Below are 18,020 nucleotides of genomic sequence, written 5' to 3'. Positions count from 1 at the left end.
AGGCAATAGTCCAGACAACTGGGCACCAGGCTCGAAGCTGTAATACACAGGCCTCAACTGCCCTCTGTGAGATCTTTCTTGATGTTGACGAGGGTCATGGAGTCGTACAGAACAGAAGAGTTCCATGGAGTCTGTGCACGAAATCCAGCGCTTGGACCACAACCTTAATGGTTATGACATTTACAAGTATTTTTAAATGGTGTGACGCGACCTGCCTCAACAACCCCAGCCCCCCACCCCAAGGCAGTGCGTTCCAGAGCCCTACCTCCCTCTGGGTGAATAAAAATCACTGCAAAGCTTTTGACTTCAGTTGGACAAGCCTTTTAATAAGGTCCCACGTGGGAGATTGATAGCGAAGGTAAGAGCCCTATCGGATCCGAGGAATTCCAGTAAATTGGATCCACAGTTAGCCGAGCAGCAGGAAGTAGAGGTTGATGGTTGAGGGGTGTGTTTCCGTCTGGAAGTCTGTGTCTATTTGGGTCACACAGCAGACAGTTTTGGGGTCCTTGCTGTAGTGGATGTAAATTGTTTTGTTTATTTATTGTTACGTTTTATTGTACTGAAATACAGTGAAAAGCTTTGTTTGCGAGCAGTACAGGCACACCGTAGTAAACAAGAATTTACAGATCAAAACAGAGGTATATATGTTATATTGCACAGGGTGTGCACTAGGTGAGATCAACATGAAGTCAGTGTGTGGCAGCTTCGAGCCTGGTCCCTAGTGGTCTGGGCTATTGCCTTGCTGTGCCAAGGTGCCCCAGTGAGCTGGTCTTCAATAGCTGCACTGTGTGTTATTTAAGGCTAGAGGGCCTATTTACTCCGATAATGGCCAGAAAGAAGCTGTTTGTGAACCTGCTGGTGCTTGTGCATGTGTTCAGGCTTTTGTATCTTCTACCTGATGGAAGAGGTTGTAGGAAATCATTGCCAGGGTGTGATGGGCCTTTGGCCGCCTTTCTGTGGCAGTGAGCCGTGTAAATGGAGTCCATGGATGGAAAGTTTTTAGAAATAATTTAGACTTGAGCATAGAAGAGTTGATCAGTAAATTTGTAGATGATACAAAAGGTGAAGGTGCGCTGACAAAATTTCCAATTCCTGGACACAGGAGAGATGCTGGAGGAGTGGGGGACAGCCCATGTGGTATCATTATTCAAGAAGAGAGCAAGGAATAAACCAGGAAACTATAGGCCAGTCGGTCTAACCTCTGAAGAGAAATGATTCTGACCCTCAGAATTTGCATGTGGAAAGGGCAGGGATTAATCGGACCGGATGGTTTTGTTAAGGAGGTGGCTATCTCTGACTGATTTGATGGAATTTTTTGTGGAGGTGACCAGCTGTGTAGATGGGGGCACAGTTTTAGATGTAGTGTATTTGGTCTTCAGCTAGGTTTTTGGTATGGCCCCTCATAGGAGACTGGTAACAAAGGTAAGAGTCTGTGAGATACAACGAAATTTGGTGCAAATTAGATCCAGAGTGGCAGGAAGCAGAGGATGATGTTTGATTAATATTTCTCCAACTGGAAGTCTGTGTCCAAAAGTGTCATTTGAAGGGGTCAGTGCAAGATCCTTGTGTTTGTTGTTTATGTAAATAATTTCAGATGTGAATGGATCAGTAAGTGTGCAGATGATACAAAAATTGGTGGGTGGTAAATAGTGAGGAGGATGTAGACAAGCTGGTCAGATGGATTGAGCAGTGGCAAATGGAATTCAATCTGTATAGGTGTGAAATGATGCAAGTGAGCGGGGCAAACAAGACAAGGAAATTCATGAGAGTGAGTAAGAACTGCAGATGCTGGAGTCTGAGATAAGTGTCGAGCTGGAGGAACGCAGCAGGTCAGGCAGCATCAGAGGAGCAGGAAAGCTGATGTTTGGGGTTGGGACCCTTCTTCATGGATGGCAGGACCCTGGGGAGTGCTGAGGATCAGAGGGACCTTGGTAGGTATGTTCACCAGTCCCTTCTAAAATGTCAGGTGCCGCTAGGTAAAGTGGTTCGGAAGGCATATGGGATACTTGCCTTTATTCATGGAGGTGTAGCGTTCATGGGCAAGTGGGTGATGCTGGAATTGAATAAAAAAAAGTCATCAAGGCTTAGTGGAGGCACTGTGTGCAGTTCTCGAACCCTTGTTATAGGAGGGGTTTGATGGTGGTGTTGAGGAGATTTACCAGGATGTTGCCTGGGCTGGAGAGATTTATTTCTGAGAAGTTTGGACATAGTGAGGTTGTTTTCCTGGGAGCAGAGGAGATTTGGAGGGGAACATGATTGGTGCATAAAATTATAAGGATGACATTAGGCAGGAAGAGTCTATTCACCTTGATGGAAGGATCAAAGGCCTGAGGGAGGGGGTGTGGTATGGATTTAAGGTCAAGGTAGAAAGTTTGAAAAAGATGTGAGGGAAAAATCTATCACACAGGGAATGGTGGGGATCTAGAATTCGCTGCCTATAAAGGTTGTACATTGAAGAAGTATTAAGGCATGCATTTGCAAGACCAAGGCATAAAGCCTATGGCTAAGTGCTGGAAAATGGGATTAGATTGTTAGGTTTGTATCCGTGCTGGTTAGAAACAATGGCCTAAAGGGCCTATTTCTGTGACGTTGGGAGGGGAGAGCCTTGCCCCCGCTCAGTTCTCTCCTTGGCATTGTGGCAATTTTCATGCCTCAAAAATGGGGTTGCAGTGGAACAAACTTTGGAGGTCATTGATCTAGGAGGACAAGGGCAGCAGATATATGGGAACGCTATCCCGTTGAGTTCCCCTCCAAGCCACTCACCATCCAGATTTGGAGATGTATTGCAGTTGTTTCGGTGTCACTGGGTCAAAATCCATGAACTAACTACTTAACAGCATTGTGGGTGTCCATGGAGCACATCGCAGCGAGCAATGGGCAGCAGGGAGCGGGTCGCAGTGAGATTAATGGCTATTACCCAAAGAGTAAATGCTTGTTGCTATTGCTTACAGGAATTCAGAAAAAAGCTGGAAGATGTTGTACAGTTAAAAGTCATGAATTATGAATATTTACAAACAGCGGTTGCTTGACAAACAGACGCTTGGAAATACCCTGAGGTTATAAATGGGCTTGGGCAGCAAAAATAACTTCGGCTGAGTTTTAACTGAGTGCCGAGGGAGTGCCGCGCTGTTCAACTCTTTATTAGTTTTAATCTTAAAAGCATGGACCCCTCGTGGTCTGTTGGAACAATGTATAAGATCCAGTACCATTCTTTTGAAGGAGGATGGGGCTCCGTATTCTGATATTTATCCCTCAAACCGTGTCAATTTAACCAGACAATCTGGTCATTAGATTGCTGCTAGTGGGAGCTTGCTGTGCGCAAATTGTTTACTGTATTTATGAAATTCCACCTCAAAACATAATTGCTTTGGAATATCCTGAGGTTGTGAATGGGCCCTATATAAATACAGTTGTTGTGGTGGTGATAATACTGATATAATAGCCTGGAATCCCAACCTAATTCATTGGTTAAAATTTCACTGAAATTTAAATTAAATAAAAACCAAGTCCAGTCGTGGCCATTAGCAATTGTTGTAAAAACCCACCTGGTTCACTAATGTCCTTTTAGGAAAGGAAATCCTCTAGCCTCATCCGGTCTGACTTACATGTGATTCCAGACCCGCAGCAATGCCGACTGGCCACTTCCCTCTGAAATAGCCCAGCAAGCAGCTAAGTTCGAGGGCGGCTAGAAATGGTAATGGACTTCATCTATTATAAAACAATTGCATAGAATACAGAAAAAGAGCAATGAATTGAACACTTGATTTTCACAGAAAATGAAACACTATAAAATGTTTTGTAAAATTTCCCTCAAACAATTCATGGATAATGCCTCACACGAGAGATATGTAAAGCTTAGAAGTGAAAGTCAATAAGCCCGTCCCAGGAATGAATGAAAAATAAAATTCTTCTTTCAGAGAGAGGAGACCAGCCTGGTGTGTTGGATCTGGTGGTGGAGAACGTCATTTGACAACAACGGATGGAGTTGTTGCAGTCTTTGTTTCCTGTTTAGTCATTGGCTAAGATTCAGGAGTGGTTTCTGAGCATTTGTAGTAACTGATATTGTTTTAGGAGCATTCAGGAGGAACGCTTCAGAACCCCAGGCCTACAGATGTAGTAAGTACAGATGTGGGGTCAATCTGTGAACCGTTACCTCTCTCAATGTAACATTAATGACCTCCAGTGTTGTCTAAGCTGATTTTATGGTGGACTGTGGATTGACATTGAGTGGAAAGTTATCTGGACTTTGTTAATGGGCCATGCTTCAGTAAGATGCCTGAGCATTATCCAACACTGTGTGAAAGAGCTGGCTGGTTTGATTTGGATATGCTATACAGTTAGAATGGCTTCATTTGAAGAGCATAATGGAATTTGAGATGCTTAGAGGAGATTGTATCCTTTATTTAACATCACTCTATCCTGTAGTTAGCTGGGAAAAGCTAGTGAGCCAATATGTATCCTAGGAGACCGACCAGAACTATGTGAATTGATCAATTACTGAACCACTGGGGAGCATTTGATTTATAATCTGTTAATTTCACTTTAAAATTGAAGAAAAGACAGGCAATGAGTGAAATAGGACCCTTGACTTTCATTTCTATGCTTTAAATATCTCTCGTGTGAGGCACTATCCATAAATTGTTTGAGGGAAATGTTATAAAGCATTTTAATGTTTCATTTTCTGTGAAAATCAAGTGATAAATTCATTACGGAAAGAGAGCATTCTATGCAATTCTCTTGTAGTAGAACTATTAGTTTTAACCTGAATAGAAGGGCCTAACTTAGGAATGTTTACCACATGCTGCATGCCTCTCCCTCTGTGACCTCCATCAGTCTTGCAACTGTCCAGGATCTTTGTGGCCTTGAGTTGGTTTCAAAGTGGGCTCCTGGCCTTGAGGTGAACCCCAGTGTGGTCTGGAGGCAAGGCTGGGAACAGACCAGAGGCCAGGTGCCGACATGGACTGTGTTGGGAGGAGTTCCTACAGGGAAGGATGATGTTAAAAATGAAAAGGTTCAGAAAAAAATTTACCAGGATGTTGCCGGGTTGGAGGGTTTGAGCTGCAGGGGTATACTGAATAGGTTGGGGCTATTTTCCCTGGAACATCAGAGGGGGAGGAATGACTTTATAGTGGTTTATAAAATCATGACGGGCATGAATAGTGTCAATAGCCATGTTCTCTTCCCCAGGGGAGGAGAGCCCAAGCTACAGGGTATAGATTTTAAGGTGAAAGGGGAAAGATTTAAAAGGGACCTCAGGGACAACGTTTTCATGCAGAGGGTGGTGTGTGTATGGAACAAGCTGCCAGAGGAAGTGGTGGAGGCTGGTACAATTACAACATTTAAAAGACATCTGGATGGGTATAGGAATAGGAAGGGTTTAGAAGGATTGGGCCAAATGCTGGAAAATGGGACTAGATTTATTTGGGAAAGTTGGACCGAAGGGCCTGCTTCTGTGCTGTACATCTCTGTGACACGATGACTGTAGTTCTGAACTTTTTATTTCTCTATTTTCTAATTTATTCCTAATGCTGGACTTTTTATTTCTTTATTTTCCCAATTTATTTTCTTAAGTACCCATACTGAAGAATCTGAACCAAGGCACCTTGTACCTAAGATGGTGGTTTGTAAACTATTCCCTGTACTCACTGGAGTACATGTGACAATAAACCTAATTCAATTCAATTTGTGTCTCCCATTCTCAGCTTTTGTTTGCTCCACTGTTGACAGGCATCTATTCCACTGCCTAACCTCGGGAATTTCGTTTATTAAGTGTGTCTGTTTGGTTTTTTTTACATACTTTATTCTTCATAGGATGTGAAGCCAGTGTCTGATGTGCTTTCTAAGTTGTCCCTCGAAAGGAATGGTTTGTGTGTTGATCCCAGAGGGCAGCTAAGAGACAATCACATTGCTGTGGGCTTGGAGTCAGACCAGGGTAGGACAGCAGATTTCCTACAAATCTGCTCCAGAACCTTAGGTTCCCCTTCTGAAAGGACATTAGTGAACAGATGAGTTTTTACAACTATCAATGATGATTGTCATGGTCAGTATTATTAAAACTTACTTTTGAGTTTTGAGAGTTCTATTCTACTAAGTAATTACTTTTAAAATTCCGGATTTCTGAATTGAATTTAAGTTCCACTGCATGTTGTGGTGAGATTTTCCCCCGAGCATCTGAATTAATGGACCGGTAACGTTATCACTACACCACTCACTCATCACACACTTGCTCCTCTAGGATAGTCCTTAAAACACAGCTCATTGATGTTTGGTCACCTGACCTAAAACCACCTCATGTGGGCCTGGGGTTAAATGTTATTGTCTCAGGGTGTTTTAATACGTAAAAGATGCTCTATAAACGTAAATTGTCGGTTTTACCCGCGGAGTAGGCTACTGATGGCTGGAATGGTAGTTAATTGATTTGCTTGTGTGGTTCCAGGTTGAAATCACCATTTGACATGGGGCCTGTGCAGCACGATGGCAGCCCCTCACCCACCCTGGATATACTGGAGACCTCGATGGAAGAGGAGAGCTTTGAATCCCGTTCACGCCACAGGTAACTTTTTTAAAATTATTAATTCATGGGACGTGGCAGCACCAGCATTTGTTGCCCTCGAGAAGTTGATGGTGAGCTACCATCTTGAACTGCTACTGTCCACTTGCTGTGGAATGACACACAATGCCCTGAGGGAGATAATTCCTGGATGTTGATGGAGCAACAGTGAAGGAATGACAATATATTTCCGAGGTCAGGATGATCAGTGGCATGGAGGGGAATCTGTAGGTGGTGGTATTCCCATGTATCTGCTGCCCTTGTCCTTCTGGATGGAAGTGGTTGTGGGTTTGGAAGATGCTATTTGAGGATCTTTTGAATTTGTGCCGTGCACCTTGTAGATGGTACACACTGCTGCTACTGAGCGTCGGTGGTGGAGGGAGTGAATGCTTGTGGATGTGGTGCCAATCAAGTGGCTGCTTTGCCCTGGATGGTGTCAAGCTTCTTGAGTGTTGTTGGGGCTGCACCCATCCAGGCAAGTGACCCCTGACTTGTGCCTTGTGGACGGTGGACAGACTTTGGGGAGTCGGGAGGTGAGTTACTCATTGCAGGGCTCCCAGCTCTTGTAGCTAATGCACTTACGTGGCTAATCCAGTTGAGTTTCTGATCAATGGTAGCCCCCAGGATGTTGTTAGTGGGGGATTTCATGACGTTGATGTTGTCGAATATCAAGGGTGATTGTTAGATTCTCTCGTTGATGATGGCCATTGCCAAATTCCCATGTGCGTGGTATACCACTAACCAGCGGAATAGTTTCCTTGGATTGCCATTCTGCTAGGGTTCCTTGATGCCACACAAGATGGAATGTAGCCTTGTGACCCTTGCCTCACTTCTGGAATTCAGCTCTTTTGTCCGTGTTTGAACCAAGACTGTAATGAGGTCAGGAGCTGAGTGGCTCTGGCAGAACCCAAACTGGGCATCACTGAGCAGCTACTGCTTGATAGCACTGTTGTGACACCTTCCATCACATTACCATCAAACCGGGGTTATCAGTAATGATAGAATTTGTCAGGCCATGACGTTGCAGATTGTGTTAAGGGACAATTACGCTGATGCTGATGACCCACAGCATGCCAGGAATGCTCAGTCATTAGTTGCTCGAGCTGGTCAGAATGAACTCATTTAGCATGGTTACAGTTCCACGCAACAAGGTGTGAAGACAGGACTTTGTCTTCATATGTACCATCTCCACACTCTTACTGACACTGCCATGGAGAGATACATCTGCTGCAGACAGGCTAGTGAGGCTAAAGGCAAGTCTGTGTGCCCCTCTAGTTGGCTCCCTCATCAGCTAGACATAGACGGGCTGGATAGGAAATAGCTGTTCTCTTCTGGTGAAAAGTTTGTAATGAGGAGCGTAATGAGGTGATGGCCTTGTGGTATTATCGTTGGACTGTTAATCCAGAAATCCAGATAATGTTGTGGGGATCCAGGTTCAAATCCAGCCACGGCAACTGGTTGAATTTGAACTTAATAAATATCTAGAATTAAGAGTCTAATGATGACTGTGAATCCATTGTGGGGAAAACCCATCTGGTTCACTGGTGTCCTTTAGGGAAGGAAACTGCCATCCTTACCTGGTCTGGCCACATGTGACTCCAAACCCACAGCAATGTGGTTGATTCTTAACTGCCCTCTGGGGCAATTAGGGATGGGTAATAAATGCTGCCTGCGATAGGTACATATAAAGAGCCTGGTAGAAAATTTAAGTGGTGCTCTTACAGGGCTGTTGCAAAGGATTCCATGGGGTCAGAATTTTGGGGGGTGGGGGGGCGCAAAAAAAGACATTTCCTCCAGTAGGGAATTCTGAAAGTGCAGGGATATTAAATGAAAGGTCATTCATTCATTTATCTAACAAATGAAGCGCTTAAAAAATCTGCCTTTTCCAAACAGTCTGCTTGCACGGAGGTGTGGACATGATGGGCCGAATGGCCTGCTTCCACACTACAGGGACTCAATCATTCTAATGAAACATGGATAAAAATGTCGAGTTAGGCCCTTCAGTCCAAAATAGTCTATGCTGACCATATCCCACTAGTGCCAGTTACCTCTGAATCTATCCAAACCTTACCCATTCATGAACTTATCCAAATTTTTTTTTTAAATGTTTTAACTGTCCTGCATCCACCTCTTTCTCTGGCCATTCATTCCACACACAAACCACTCTACATCCCTAAATGAATAAAAAGGAAACATTCTGCACGAGTGTAAGTGTGATGATCCTTGAGGACCGTACTCCCTGTGAAATGGGAGAACCAGCTTGCCCGGAATGAGATGGGTTTAGCTAGTTGATGGGTTAGGATGTAGCTGTTCTGGTGACTGACTGAACATGGATTTGGAATCTTTGTGTTGCTGCCATTGTGGTTATTCAGTCACAATATTCACAAGGTCCACTGCGAAGGCAGGTCAGCCAGTCTGTCTGGGCCGTTAACGCTGATATATTAGCTAATGAGAAGAATGTAGGGAGGGATAGAACATAGAACATAGAACATTACAGCACAGTACAGGCCCTTTGGCCCTCGATGTTGTGCCGACCTGTCATACCGATCTGAAGCCCATCTAACCTACACTATTACAGTATTATATTGGTTTTATATTCCAGAGTTATTAACTGAATGTAAATTCCAGCAGCAGTTGTGGAGAAATGTGAACATATATCCCCAAAACACTCATCTACCCCTCTGGCTAGTTCAGTGGCATTATCACTACATCACCATATTCTCAATGTTGGATTTCTGAATGTTTTTGTGGATAATCAAACTAAGGGTTATAGAACCAAGGCAGGTATGTAGAGTTAGAATAAAGATCAGCTTTGGACTCAGTCAATGGCAGAACAGGTTTAAATGGCTGAATGGACTCCTTCTGATTCTTAGAAACCCCCACCCCTCCAGAGAAGTTGTCACATGTATCGACAATGTAAAGGATACTATAGGAACAAACGACGCCATTCAGCCACCGAAGCACAGTCTGTTGTTCAGTGAGATTTGTGAAGACATCAGCGATAGCTGCTGACAGAGTAATACCTAGAGTGTGAAAACCTCTAATCTACGCACTTCTCCCTGTTAATCATCACTTCTCTGAGGCTAAAGATTAGCAGATTGTTGCCATTCATAGAATCCCTGCAGAGCAGTGAGACCATTCTGCCCATTGAGTCAGCACTGACCCTCCAAAGAGCACTCGACCAACACCCACTACCCCTAATGGGCTTACTTTATAAACCATGGTCAATCAATAGACAGTAGACAATAGGTGCAGGAGTATGCCATTCGGCCCTTCGAGCCAGCACCACCATTCATTATGATCATGGCTGATCATCCACAATCAGTATCCTGTTCCTGCCTTATCCCCATAACCCTTGATTCCACTATCTTGAAAAACTATGTCCATCTCTTTCTTGAAAGTATCCAGAGAGTTGGCCTCCATTGCCTTCTGGGGCAGAGCATTCCATATATTCACGACTCTCTGGGTGAAGAAGTTTTTCCTCAACTCTGTTGTAAATGGCCTACCCCTTATTTTTAAATTGTGTCCTCTGGTTCTGGACTCACCCATCAGCGGAAACATGCTTCCTGCCTCCAGAGTGTTCAATCCCTTAATAATCTTATACGCCTCAATCAGATCCCCTCTCATCCTCCCAAACTCAAGTGTATACACTCCAGTTGCTCCAATCTTTCAACATAGGATAGTCCCGCCATTCCGGGAATTGACCTCGTGAACCTATGCTGCACTCCCTCAATAGCAAGAATGTCCTTCCTCAAATTTGGAGACCAAAACTGCACACAATACTCCAGGTGCGGTCTCACCAGGGCCCTGTACAGCTGCAGAAGGACCTCTTTGCTCCTATACTCAATTCCTCTTGTTATGAAGGCCAGCATGCCATTAGCTTTCTTCACTGCCCGCTGTACCTGCATGCTTGCTTTCATTGACTGATGTACAAGAACACCCAGATCTCGTTGTACTTCCCCCTTACCTAACTTGACTCCATTTAGATAGTAATCTGCCTTCCTGTTCTACCTAATCCACCCAACCTGCACATCTTTGGACTGTGGGAGGAAACCCGAGCACCCGGAGGAAACTCTCGCAGACACGAGGAGAATGTGCAAACTCCACACTGAGGGTTACATTAAACACAGGTCCCTGGTGCTGTGAGGCACTGAGACACCATTCCGCCCAGGGTCCTATCACTCTCGTAAAGATCTCCAGAGAAAGTTTGCCAGACTAATGCCAGTCAAATGAGGGAAGGTTGGAGCAGTGACACCTGTGCCCACTGGAATTTCGAACAGTATGAGTCAACTTGATAGAAATGGATGATCCCAGTCAGCATGTACAGCAATGATCTTCATTGGACAGCTCTTTATTCCAGTTTGTTTTTGCTTGAATTCATATTTCACTAGCATTCTAATCCAAACGCCCAGAACGTTAGCCTGGGGCTCAGTGTCACCTAGTCCAGCAACAGAGATGAGGCGATTTTGTTTTTCCTCTTGGAGGGTCATGAGCGTTTGGAGCTGACTTTGTGATGCTAAGTGTTTGGTGGATGGATCTTTGGTGAATGCTGTTGATGAACAGTGATTGGGGGAGGGAAAGGCAGGAATCTGGACTTCTGGTTACTCTCCAATTGCCATCAACCTGTTGAATGTCAGAACCACCTCGAGGGGCCGAATGACCCAGTCGTGCTCTGTGCTTGTGGAATGTTCTGTTTATTGTGAAGCAGAAACAAGCAAATAAAACCATCCAGGGCTAGTCCCTTCAAGCCACTTAGCATCCTGACTTAGAAATATGTCACTGTTCCTTCTCTGTTGCCAAGTCAAAATGCACTCATTTAAATATAAATTTACAATTGGACGAGGGGAGTGGATCAACTTATAGATGATAGGCAGGAAAGTGTGTTGTGCAGAGGACATAAGGAGCTTGAGGGAGTGGGCAGAAATCTGGCAAGTAGAGTACAATGTGGGAAATGAGAAGTGGTTTACTTTTGCAAGAAGAGTAGAAAAGAAGCAGAGATTTCCTTTTCGATGGAGAATATCTATGGAATTCCGGGTTGTAGCACGGAAAGTGAGCATTTCTGTCAGTGTAGCATGCTCTGAGGAACTACCTCTATTTTTCCAAACTTCTGGTTTTAGGACCAGCAGTTTCCCACGGGACCTTGGAAAGACTGGACTCAGTCTGATGATGGCAAACTTGTTTCAATTTACATTGAAGAGGATGTCCAAATCAAGTAGAAACTCAATGCCCGAAACGTCAGTTTTTGTGCTCCTCTGATGCTGCTTGGCCTGCTGTGTTCATCCAGCTCTACACCTTGTTATCGCAGATTCTCCAGCATCTGCAGTTCCCATTATAATGCTCACTGTAACATGAAACTCTGTGCACTCCTAAATGTGTGTGTGTGTGTGTGTGTGTGTGTGTCTGTGTGTGTTTACTCTTGCAGACAGACTAAGCCACAGTCTGGGATTCTGTGCTCTGAGTCTGAGGTACATGACTGAATGAATAAATGAGAATCAGACCTTTCAGATGTCTGTTGTTAAGGTGATTCACCCAGTTCATTACTTTAACAATTAACCAGCGTTCGCTTTTGCCTATTTGCAGGGACCTGAAGTTAAACGATTCCCTGAACTCTGATGATTCGAAGAGATTTCACCGTGGCTCAGTGAGTGTTGTTTGAGATCTCCCAGTGTCAGAGTGTGAGGTTACCTGTTCTCCTAGATTTCCCCAGAGTCTCCGGGAATCACAGATGGCTCTCTCCTGCTCACTATGTGAGCCATTACCTGGGAGCAAACCCGTTCAAACAAAACCAGGAGGCCATGTACATCCCTTCCTTGATTATTGCTTATAAAGTACAAAGAGGGCTGTTTGATGGGGAGGGATAGCTAAAGGTGGACGCCAGGAATATGTCCAGCGGCAGTGAGCAGTTTGAGACTCTTCATTTACTGAGCACTGACCAAATCCTGAGGGTCAAGCCCCCATTTTCTTAGTGATTGGCAATGTCAAACAGGGCATTCCATGGGAGGATGGAAGCTGTTCTTAGCAACATGTTCTCACTGTTCTGGATTCCCCTCTTATCCTTTAAACAAAAGGGAGCAGTGGGCATAGTGGTGTAGAGAAATAGAAGATAGGAGCAGAAGGAGGCCATTCAGCCCTTCAAGCTTGCTGCACCATTCATGGTCATGGCTGATTGTCCAACTCTATAGTCTAATCCTGCTTACTCCCCAAAACCTTTGATCCCATTGGCCCCAAGTGCTATATCTAGCTGCCTGTTGAATATATTCGATGTTTTGGCATCCTGTGGTAATGAATTCCACAGGCTCACCATTCTTTAGGTGAAGAAATGTCTCCTCATCTTCATCCTAAGTGGTCTACCCCCAAATCCTTGTACTGTGATGCCTGGTTCTGGACACACCCACCATCGGGAACATCCTCCTTGCATCTACCCTGTCCAGTCCTGTTAGAATTTTATACGTCTCTGAGACTCACCCCTCCTCATTCGTCTGAACTCCAACAAAAACAGTCTTAACCTCGTCAATCTCTCCTCATACATCAGTCCCGCCATCCCTGGAATTAGCCTGATGGCACTGGAATGGTCACCCAGAGAGATAGCTAACACACTGGGCTAAACCCCCACCGCTTGTGGCAGATGGTGAAACGTTCATTCAATAAGAGAAGTGTTCAATGGTGACCACTGTTTTATTTTATTTAAACCCCATCTGATTGACTAATACCCCTTTCGGGAAGGAAACCTGCCATCCTTAACTTGTCTGGCCAGTGTGTGAGCCCATGTTGACTGTGGGCAATTAAGGACTGACAATAAACACCAGTGATGCCCACCAGCCATTAAATAAAAGGAAAGAAACCTATGTGTGTTCTAATTTGGCGAAGTCCAAGCTCCATGTTGTTGCGATGGTCTGGAGAGGGGCTACTTAAAGGTAACATAATGAGGTGACCAGCTCTTTGATTAGATTACATTCCCTTCAGTGTGGAAACAGGCCCTTCGGCCCAACAAGTCCACACCAACCCTTGAAGCATCCCACCCAGACCCATCCCCCTATAACCCACACACCCCTGAACACTATGGGCAATTTAGCATGGCCAATCCACCTAACCTGCACATCTTTGGACTGTGGGAGGAAACCGGAGCCCCCGGAGGAAACCCACGCAGACACGGGGAGAATATGAAAGTGGATGTGTTACTCCCTGACACCATCCTCACTACCCAGGAAGAAGCCAAATCTGGGTTTTGGACATGAACACTCACCAAGCTTGTCGTACAGACCCAGGCTCTCTGCTCTCTGTAGATGCTGGTTATGTGGAGAATCGGATTTACAGCGGTATTGTGACCCATCGCTCCTCTCATACTGCAGTACTACCCCTCTGACCCCTGACCCAGCTCACAGCCCACTGTCAACCTCTGACCCCTAACCATTGCAAGGCACGACCCACAGACTCTCCACTAACAACAACCCCTCCCCTGACATCATGCCAAATTGCTAACCTTCTGACTCCTGGCTGTCTATACAATACAGCCTAGGTAGTATTGTCCTGTCCTGTCCTCCCCGACCCCTTTATAGTGACTCCCACTTGTCTTAGCTCCTGTGGCCCTGCCTGACAGAGTTGTGACGTCCCCACTCATTACAGACCTACTCCTTCCTTACTGCCTGACAAAGTCCTTGAATTAGGAATTCTATTCTGTGATTTTATGATTCTGTGAAAATATTGGCATTTTTGAATCTCTGTTTCGGGTCAGTAAATGAGGGAATTGGTGATTGATGTGGGCAGTGGATCAGGGAGTTTCAGTCAATGATCTGGCTTCACTCCCCACTTATTAACCCCAAAGATCACAATGACTATGTCTGGCCTCTTGGATAAATATTGAGCCGTGGTGCTCTGTTCGACCTAATTGTATCATTTTGAGGACAGCGCTGCAGTGAGAGAGCAGCGGTAGGTCACAAGGATGTGAAACAGGATGACCCACGCGAGAGATTTGGAATGTAACAAATGGCAACTGACAAAGAGTAGGACAGCTGCACTGTCTGAGGTACTCTTTCACGTGAGACAGCAATCATCTGGGCTCTCGCTTTCCCTCACAGCTGGCGTCCCCCTTTGTGGGAGAACAGGGGAGTTCCTGACCAACACACATCCCTCAAAGTTGGCTTGGTTGAACTGTTTATCAGATGATAACCACATTGCCTTTTGGGATCTTGCTGTGCACATATTGGTTGTGCTATTTCCTACATTCCAACCAAAAAATAGCCACTGCAGGAGCTTTAAATGTCCTGAATTTGCGAGGAGTGCTGTGTGAATGCCTTTGTTTCTTTCAGACGATAAGGAAAAGCAATTCTCAATATCACAAACTCTTCAAAGAAGTTCCTGAGCAAGAGATGTTAAGGAAAGGTAAGTTTAGACAGAGAGAGAGTGTGTCACAGGGACAGGGAATGAAATAGCTACTTTTTATGTTGGAAATAATAAATGTGCAAGCTTGTGAAATCAACTTTGGGATATTTGATATAAATTTTGTTTAATAATTGCAGGGGACATCTGCTTAGAAAAGCTAAGCTCCTCTCGGCGGGGGAATGCTTAAAGGTGCTTTATTTCAAACAACGTTGAAATAAACACAACAGTAATAAAACAGCTGGTGTGTATTAAAGGCATTTGAATTGAAATTTAATCAATGAACTTGGAATGGAAAGCCAATCTCTGCATTGATCACCATGACAACTATGTTTAATCATTATAAAACACCCATCTGGTTCATTGCTTTAGGGAAGGACATCTCTGTTCTGACTTACATGTGACTCCAGACTCTCAGCAATGTGGTTGACTCTTAACTAGCCTCTGGCCTACAGAGCCACTCCATGGTAAATCAGTACAACCTAGGGCTCAGCAATGAACACTGGCGCATTGTGGATCAATCTTGCTCGAAATAACTAAATATTTTTTAATTTAAAAGAAAATTGAAACAGAATTTTAGTGTCTTTGCTCGCTCTATATTCTGCCTCTTTCTATCATTTTTGAAAAAGAAAGAAACATTTTGTCAAAGATTTTCATTTTGCCCTCATCAGGACCTTCGCAACATACCAATTCAAGGGAACATTTTCAGACTGTGTTAGGAAAGTAGAGCATACTGGTAATTTGGCAAGTGAATTCAGATGTTGCCTTAAAGTTGACAGTTAACTGTCAGCCATCATCTAAGTGCTGCATTCTCCATGGCAAATGCCAATCAGAGTGCACTTGCCCACCAGTCAGCACACACTGCTCATTCAGTATGAAGAGGTTGTTTTCACTTTACATGAGGTTCCTCTTGCAAATTGCCCTGATGGTGCACCAAGACACAGTGTTTCCTTCTCAATAATACTCGAGTTTTATCCGACCAAGTGAGTGTTTTTAATAGATTAAATTAATTTCCTCTTACAAAAATAAATTGAAAACAACACAAAGGGGTGGGAGTGTGAGCTGTGAGAAGGGTGCAGAGGGGCTTCAGTGTGAATTGGACATGTTATGAGTAGACAAAAGAATGGCAGATGCAGTATAATGTGGATAAATGTGAGGTTATTCACTTTGCTAGCAAAAACAAGAAGGCAGATTCCAGGCCCGAAACGTCAGCTTTCTTGCTCCTTGCCTGCTGTGTTTGTCCAGCTGTACACCTTGGTAAGGCAGATTATTATCTGGATGGTGATTAGATTCACAACGGGGGAATGCAGTGAGACCTGGGTGTCCTTGTACACTAGTCACTGAAAGTAAGTGTGCAGGTGCAGAAGGCAAATGGTGTTCAATCTGTTTCTTTTTACAGTGTGCAAACAGGCCATTTGGCCCAACAAGGCCACACTACCCCTCTGAAGAGCATCCCACCCAGACTCATTCTCCTACCCTTTCCCTGGAACCCTGCATTTCCCATGTCTAATGCACCTAATTTACACACCCCTGAACACTGCAAGCAATTTAGCACAGCCAATCCACCCTAACCTGCATATCTTTGGACTGTGGGAGGAAGCTGGAGCAAACCCACACAGACACGGGGAGAATGTGCAAACTCCACACAGACAGTCACCCGAGGCTGGAATCAAGCCCGGGTCCCTGGCGCTGTGAAGCTGCAGTGCTAACCACTGAGCCACCGTGCCACCCTATGTTGGCTTTCATTGTGAGAGGATTTGAGTACAAAAACAGGGCTATCTTGCTGCAATTGTACAGGGCTCTGGGGAGACCACATCTGGAACAGCATATTACAGTTTTGATCTCCTTATCTGAGGAAGGATGTTGTAACTATGGAGGGAGTGTAACAAAGGTTTACCAGACTGATTCCTGGGATAGCAGGGCTGGCAAATGAAGAGAGACTGGATCAATTAGGATTCCATTCACTGGAATGTAGATGAATTAGGGAGATTTCTTAGAAATCTATATAATCCCAATGGGAAAAAAACAGGGTAATTGCAGGGAGGATGTGCCTGATGATCAGGAAGTCCCGAACCAGTGGATCACAGAATTAGGACATGGGGCAGGCCATTTCGGGCTGAGGTGAGGAGAAATTCCGTCACCCAGTGTGTTGCGAGCCGTGGAAAGTGGTTGAAGCCTAAACATTGAAGACTTTCAGGGAGGAGCTGGTGTATTTCTTAGGGCTAAAGGGATCAAAAGTGTAGGTAGAAAGTGGGAACAGGGTACTGAGTGACAATCACCCAACATCACATTGACTGTCAGAGCAGGCTTGAAGGGCTGAATGGCCTACTACTGCTCCTATAACCTGGTCTAATATTATTCCAGCTCCAGTCAGTGCTGTTGTTCGCTGTTGGCTACCTGGGAGAAGGGTGGCAGTGTATGTGGTTAACTGCACATAAAGGGGTGTTGACAGAAAAACATTCCCGTAACACAGAGGCAAAGAGTCGTTTCTGTGTAAATAACCCCATGAAACACAGGAAGTTTTGGGAGAAGGAAGACATTGACCCATCCCTGATCCATCCCACTAAGGCTGATCCTTTCACCCACTTTAGATTCCAGGCACGCCCCACGTTCACATCATGAAGGACTTTAGCCCTGCACTGCCCACTTTGAGCCTCTTCTTAAAGCTCTTCCTTGGCTAAACAGAGTCCTGTCTGGTTATCTTCAGCAGGTTCGTTTTTGGTAATTTGGACCTTTATCCTTCTGATTGACTGACTGTCTTGGCGAGAGATATGAAAGCCACAATCCGTGGGATATTTTGTCATTAAATCTGCTACATTTGTGCTCGTTGCCTGGAAATTGTAGGGTTCATGTTCTTGCTTTGTGTGTTACATGTTCAGGAATTTAGATTTTCCTGGTGGTCATTCCCAGCAAATGACGTATTGGATGAAGAGAACATTTGTGCAATCTATGCAGGAGAACAAACCGTATGCATTCCACTTCATGAGTGGGCTGAGAATTCCTTACTGGCTGGGCAGTAAGGTCACAAGCAACAACTGTTCACATCTCTCTGGCACTTAGAACAATAAACAGAATGGGGAAGTGTTGGCCTAGT

General features: G+C 44.6%; 1 protein-coding gene across 5 annotated transcripts in view; it reads left to right on the top strand.

Moving 5' to 3' along the window:
• Positions 1-18,020, top strand: part of LOC125446890 (GRAM domain-containing protein 2A) — a 71,467-nt gene that overhangs the window by 29,033 nt on the left and 24,414 nt on the right. For 4 of the 5 annotated variants that reach the window (XM_059640128.1, XM_048520871.2, XM_059640126.1 and 1 more), the window contains exons 2-4: positions 6,437-6,553; positions 12,131-12,191; positions 14,857-14,929. In XM_059640128.1, the coding sequence (XP_059496111.1) occupies positions 6,437-6,553; positions 12,131-12,191; positions 14,857-14,929 (251 nt within the window). Of the gene's footprint in view, positions 1-5,941; positions 6,041-6,436; positions 6,554-12,130; positions 12,192-14,856; positions 14,930-18,020 lie in introns of those variants that run through there. The other variant, XM_059640127.1, reaches the window with a different exon arrangement.

Source organism: Stegostoma tigrinum, chromosome 36 (genome assembly GCF_030684315.1).
Source record: "Stegostoma tigrinum isolate sSteTig4 chromosome 36, sSteTig4.hap1, whole genome shotgun sequence".
Lineage (NCBI taxonomy): Eukaryota > Metazoa > Chordata > Chondrichthyes > Orectolobiformes > Stegostomatidae > Stegostoma > Stegostoma tigrinum.
The sequence above is the reverse complement of the archived record's forward strand: the minus strand, read 5'-3'. Positions and strand labels throughout refer to the sequence as shown.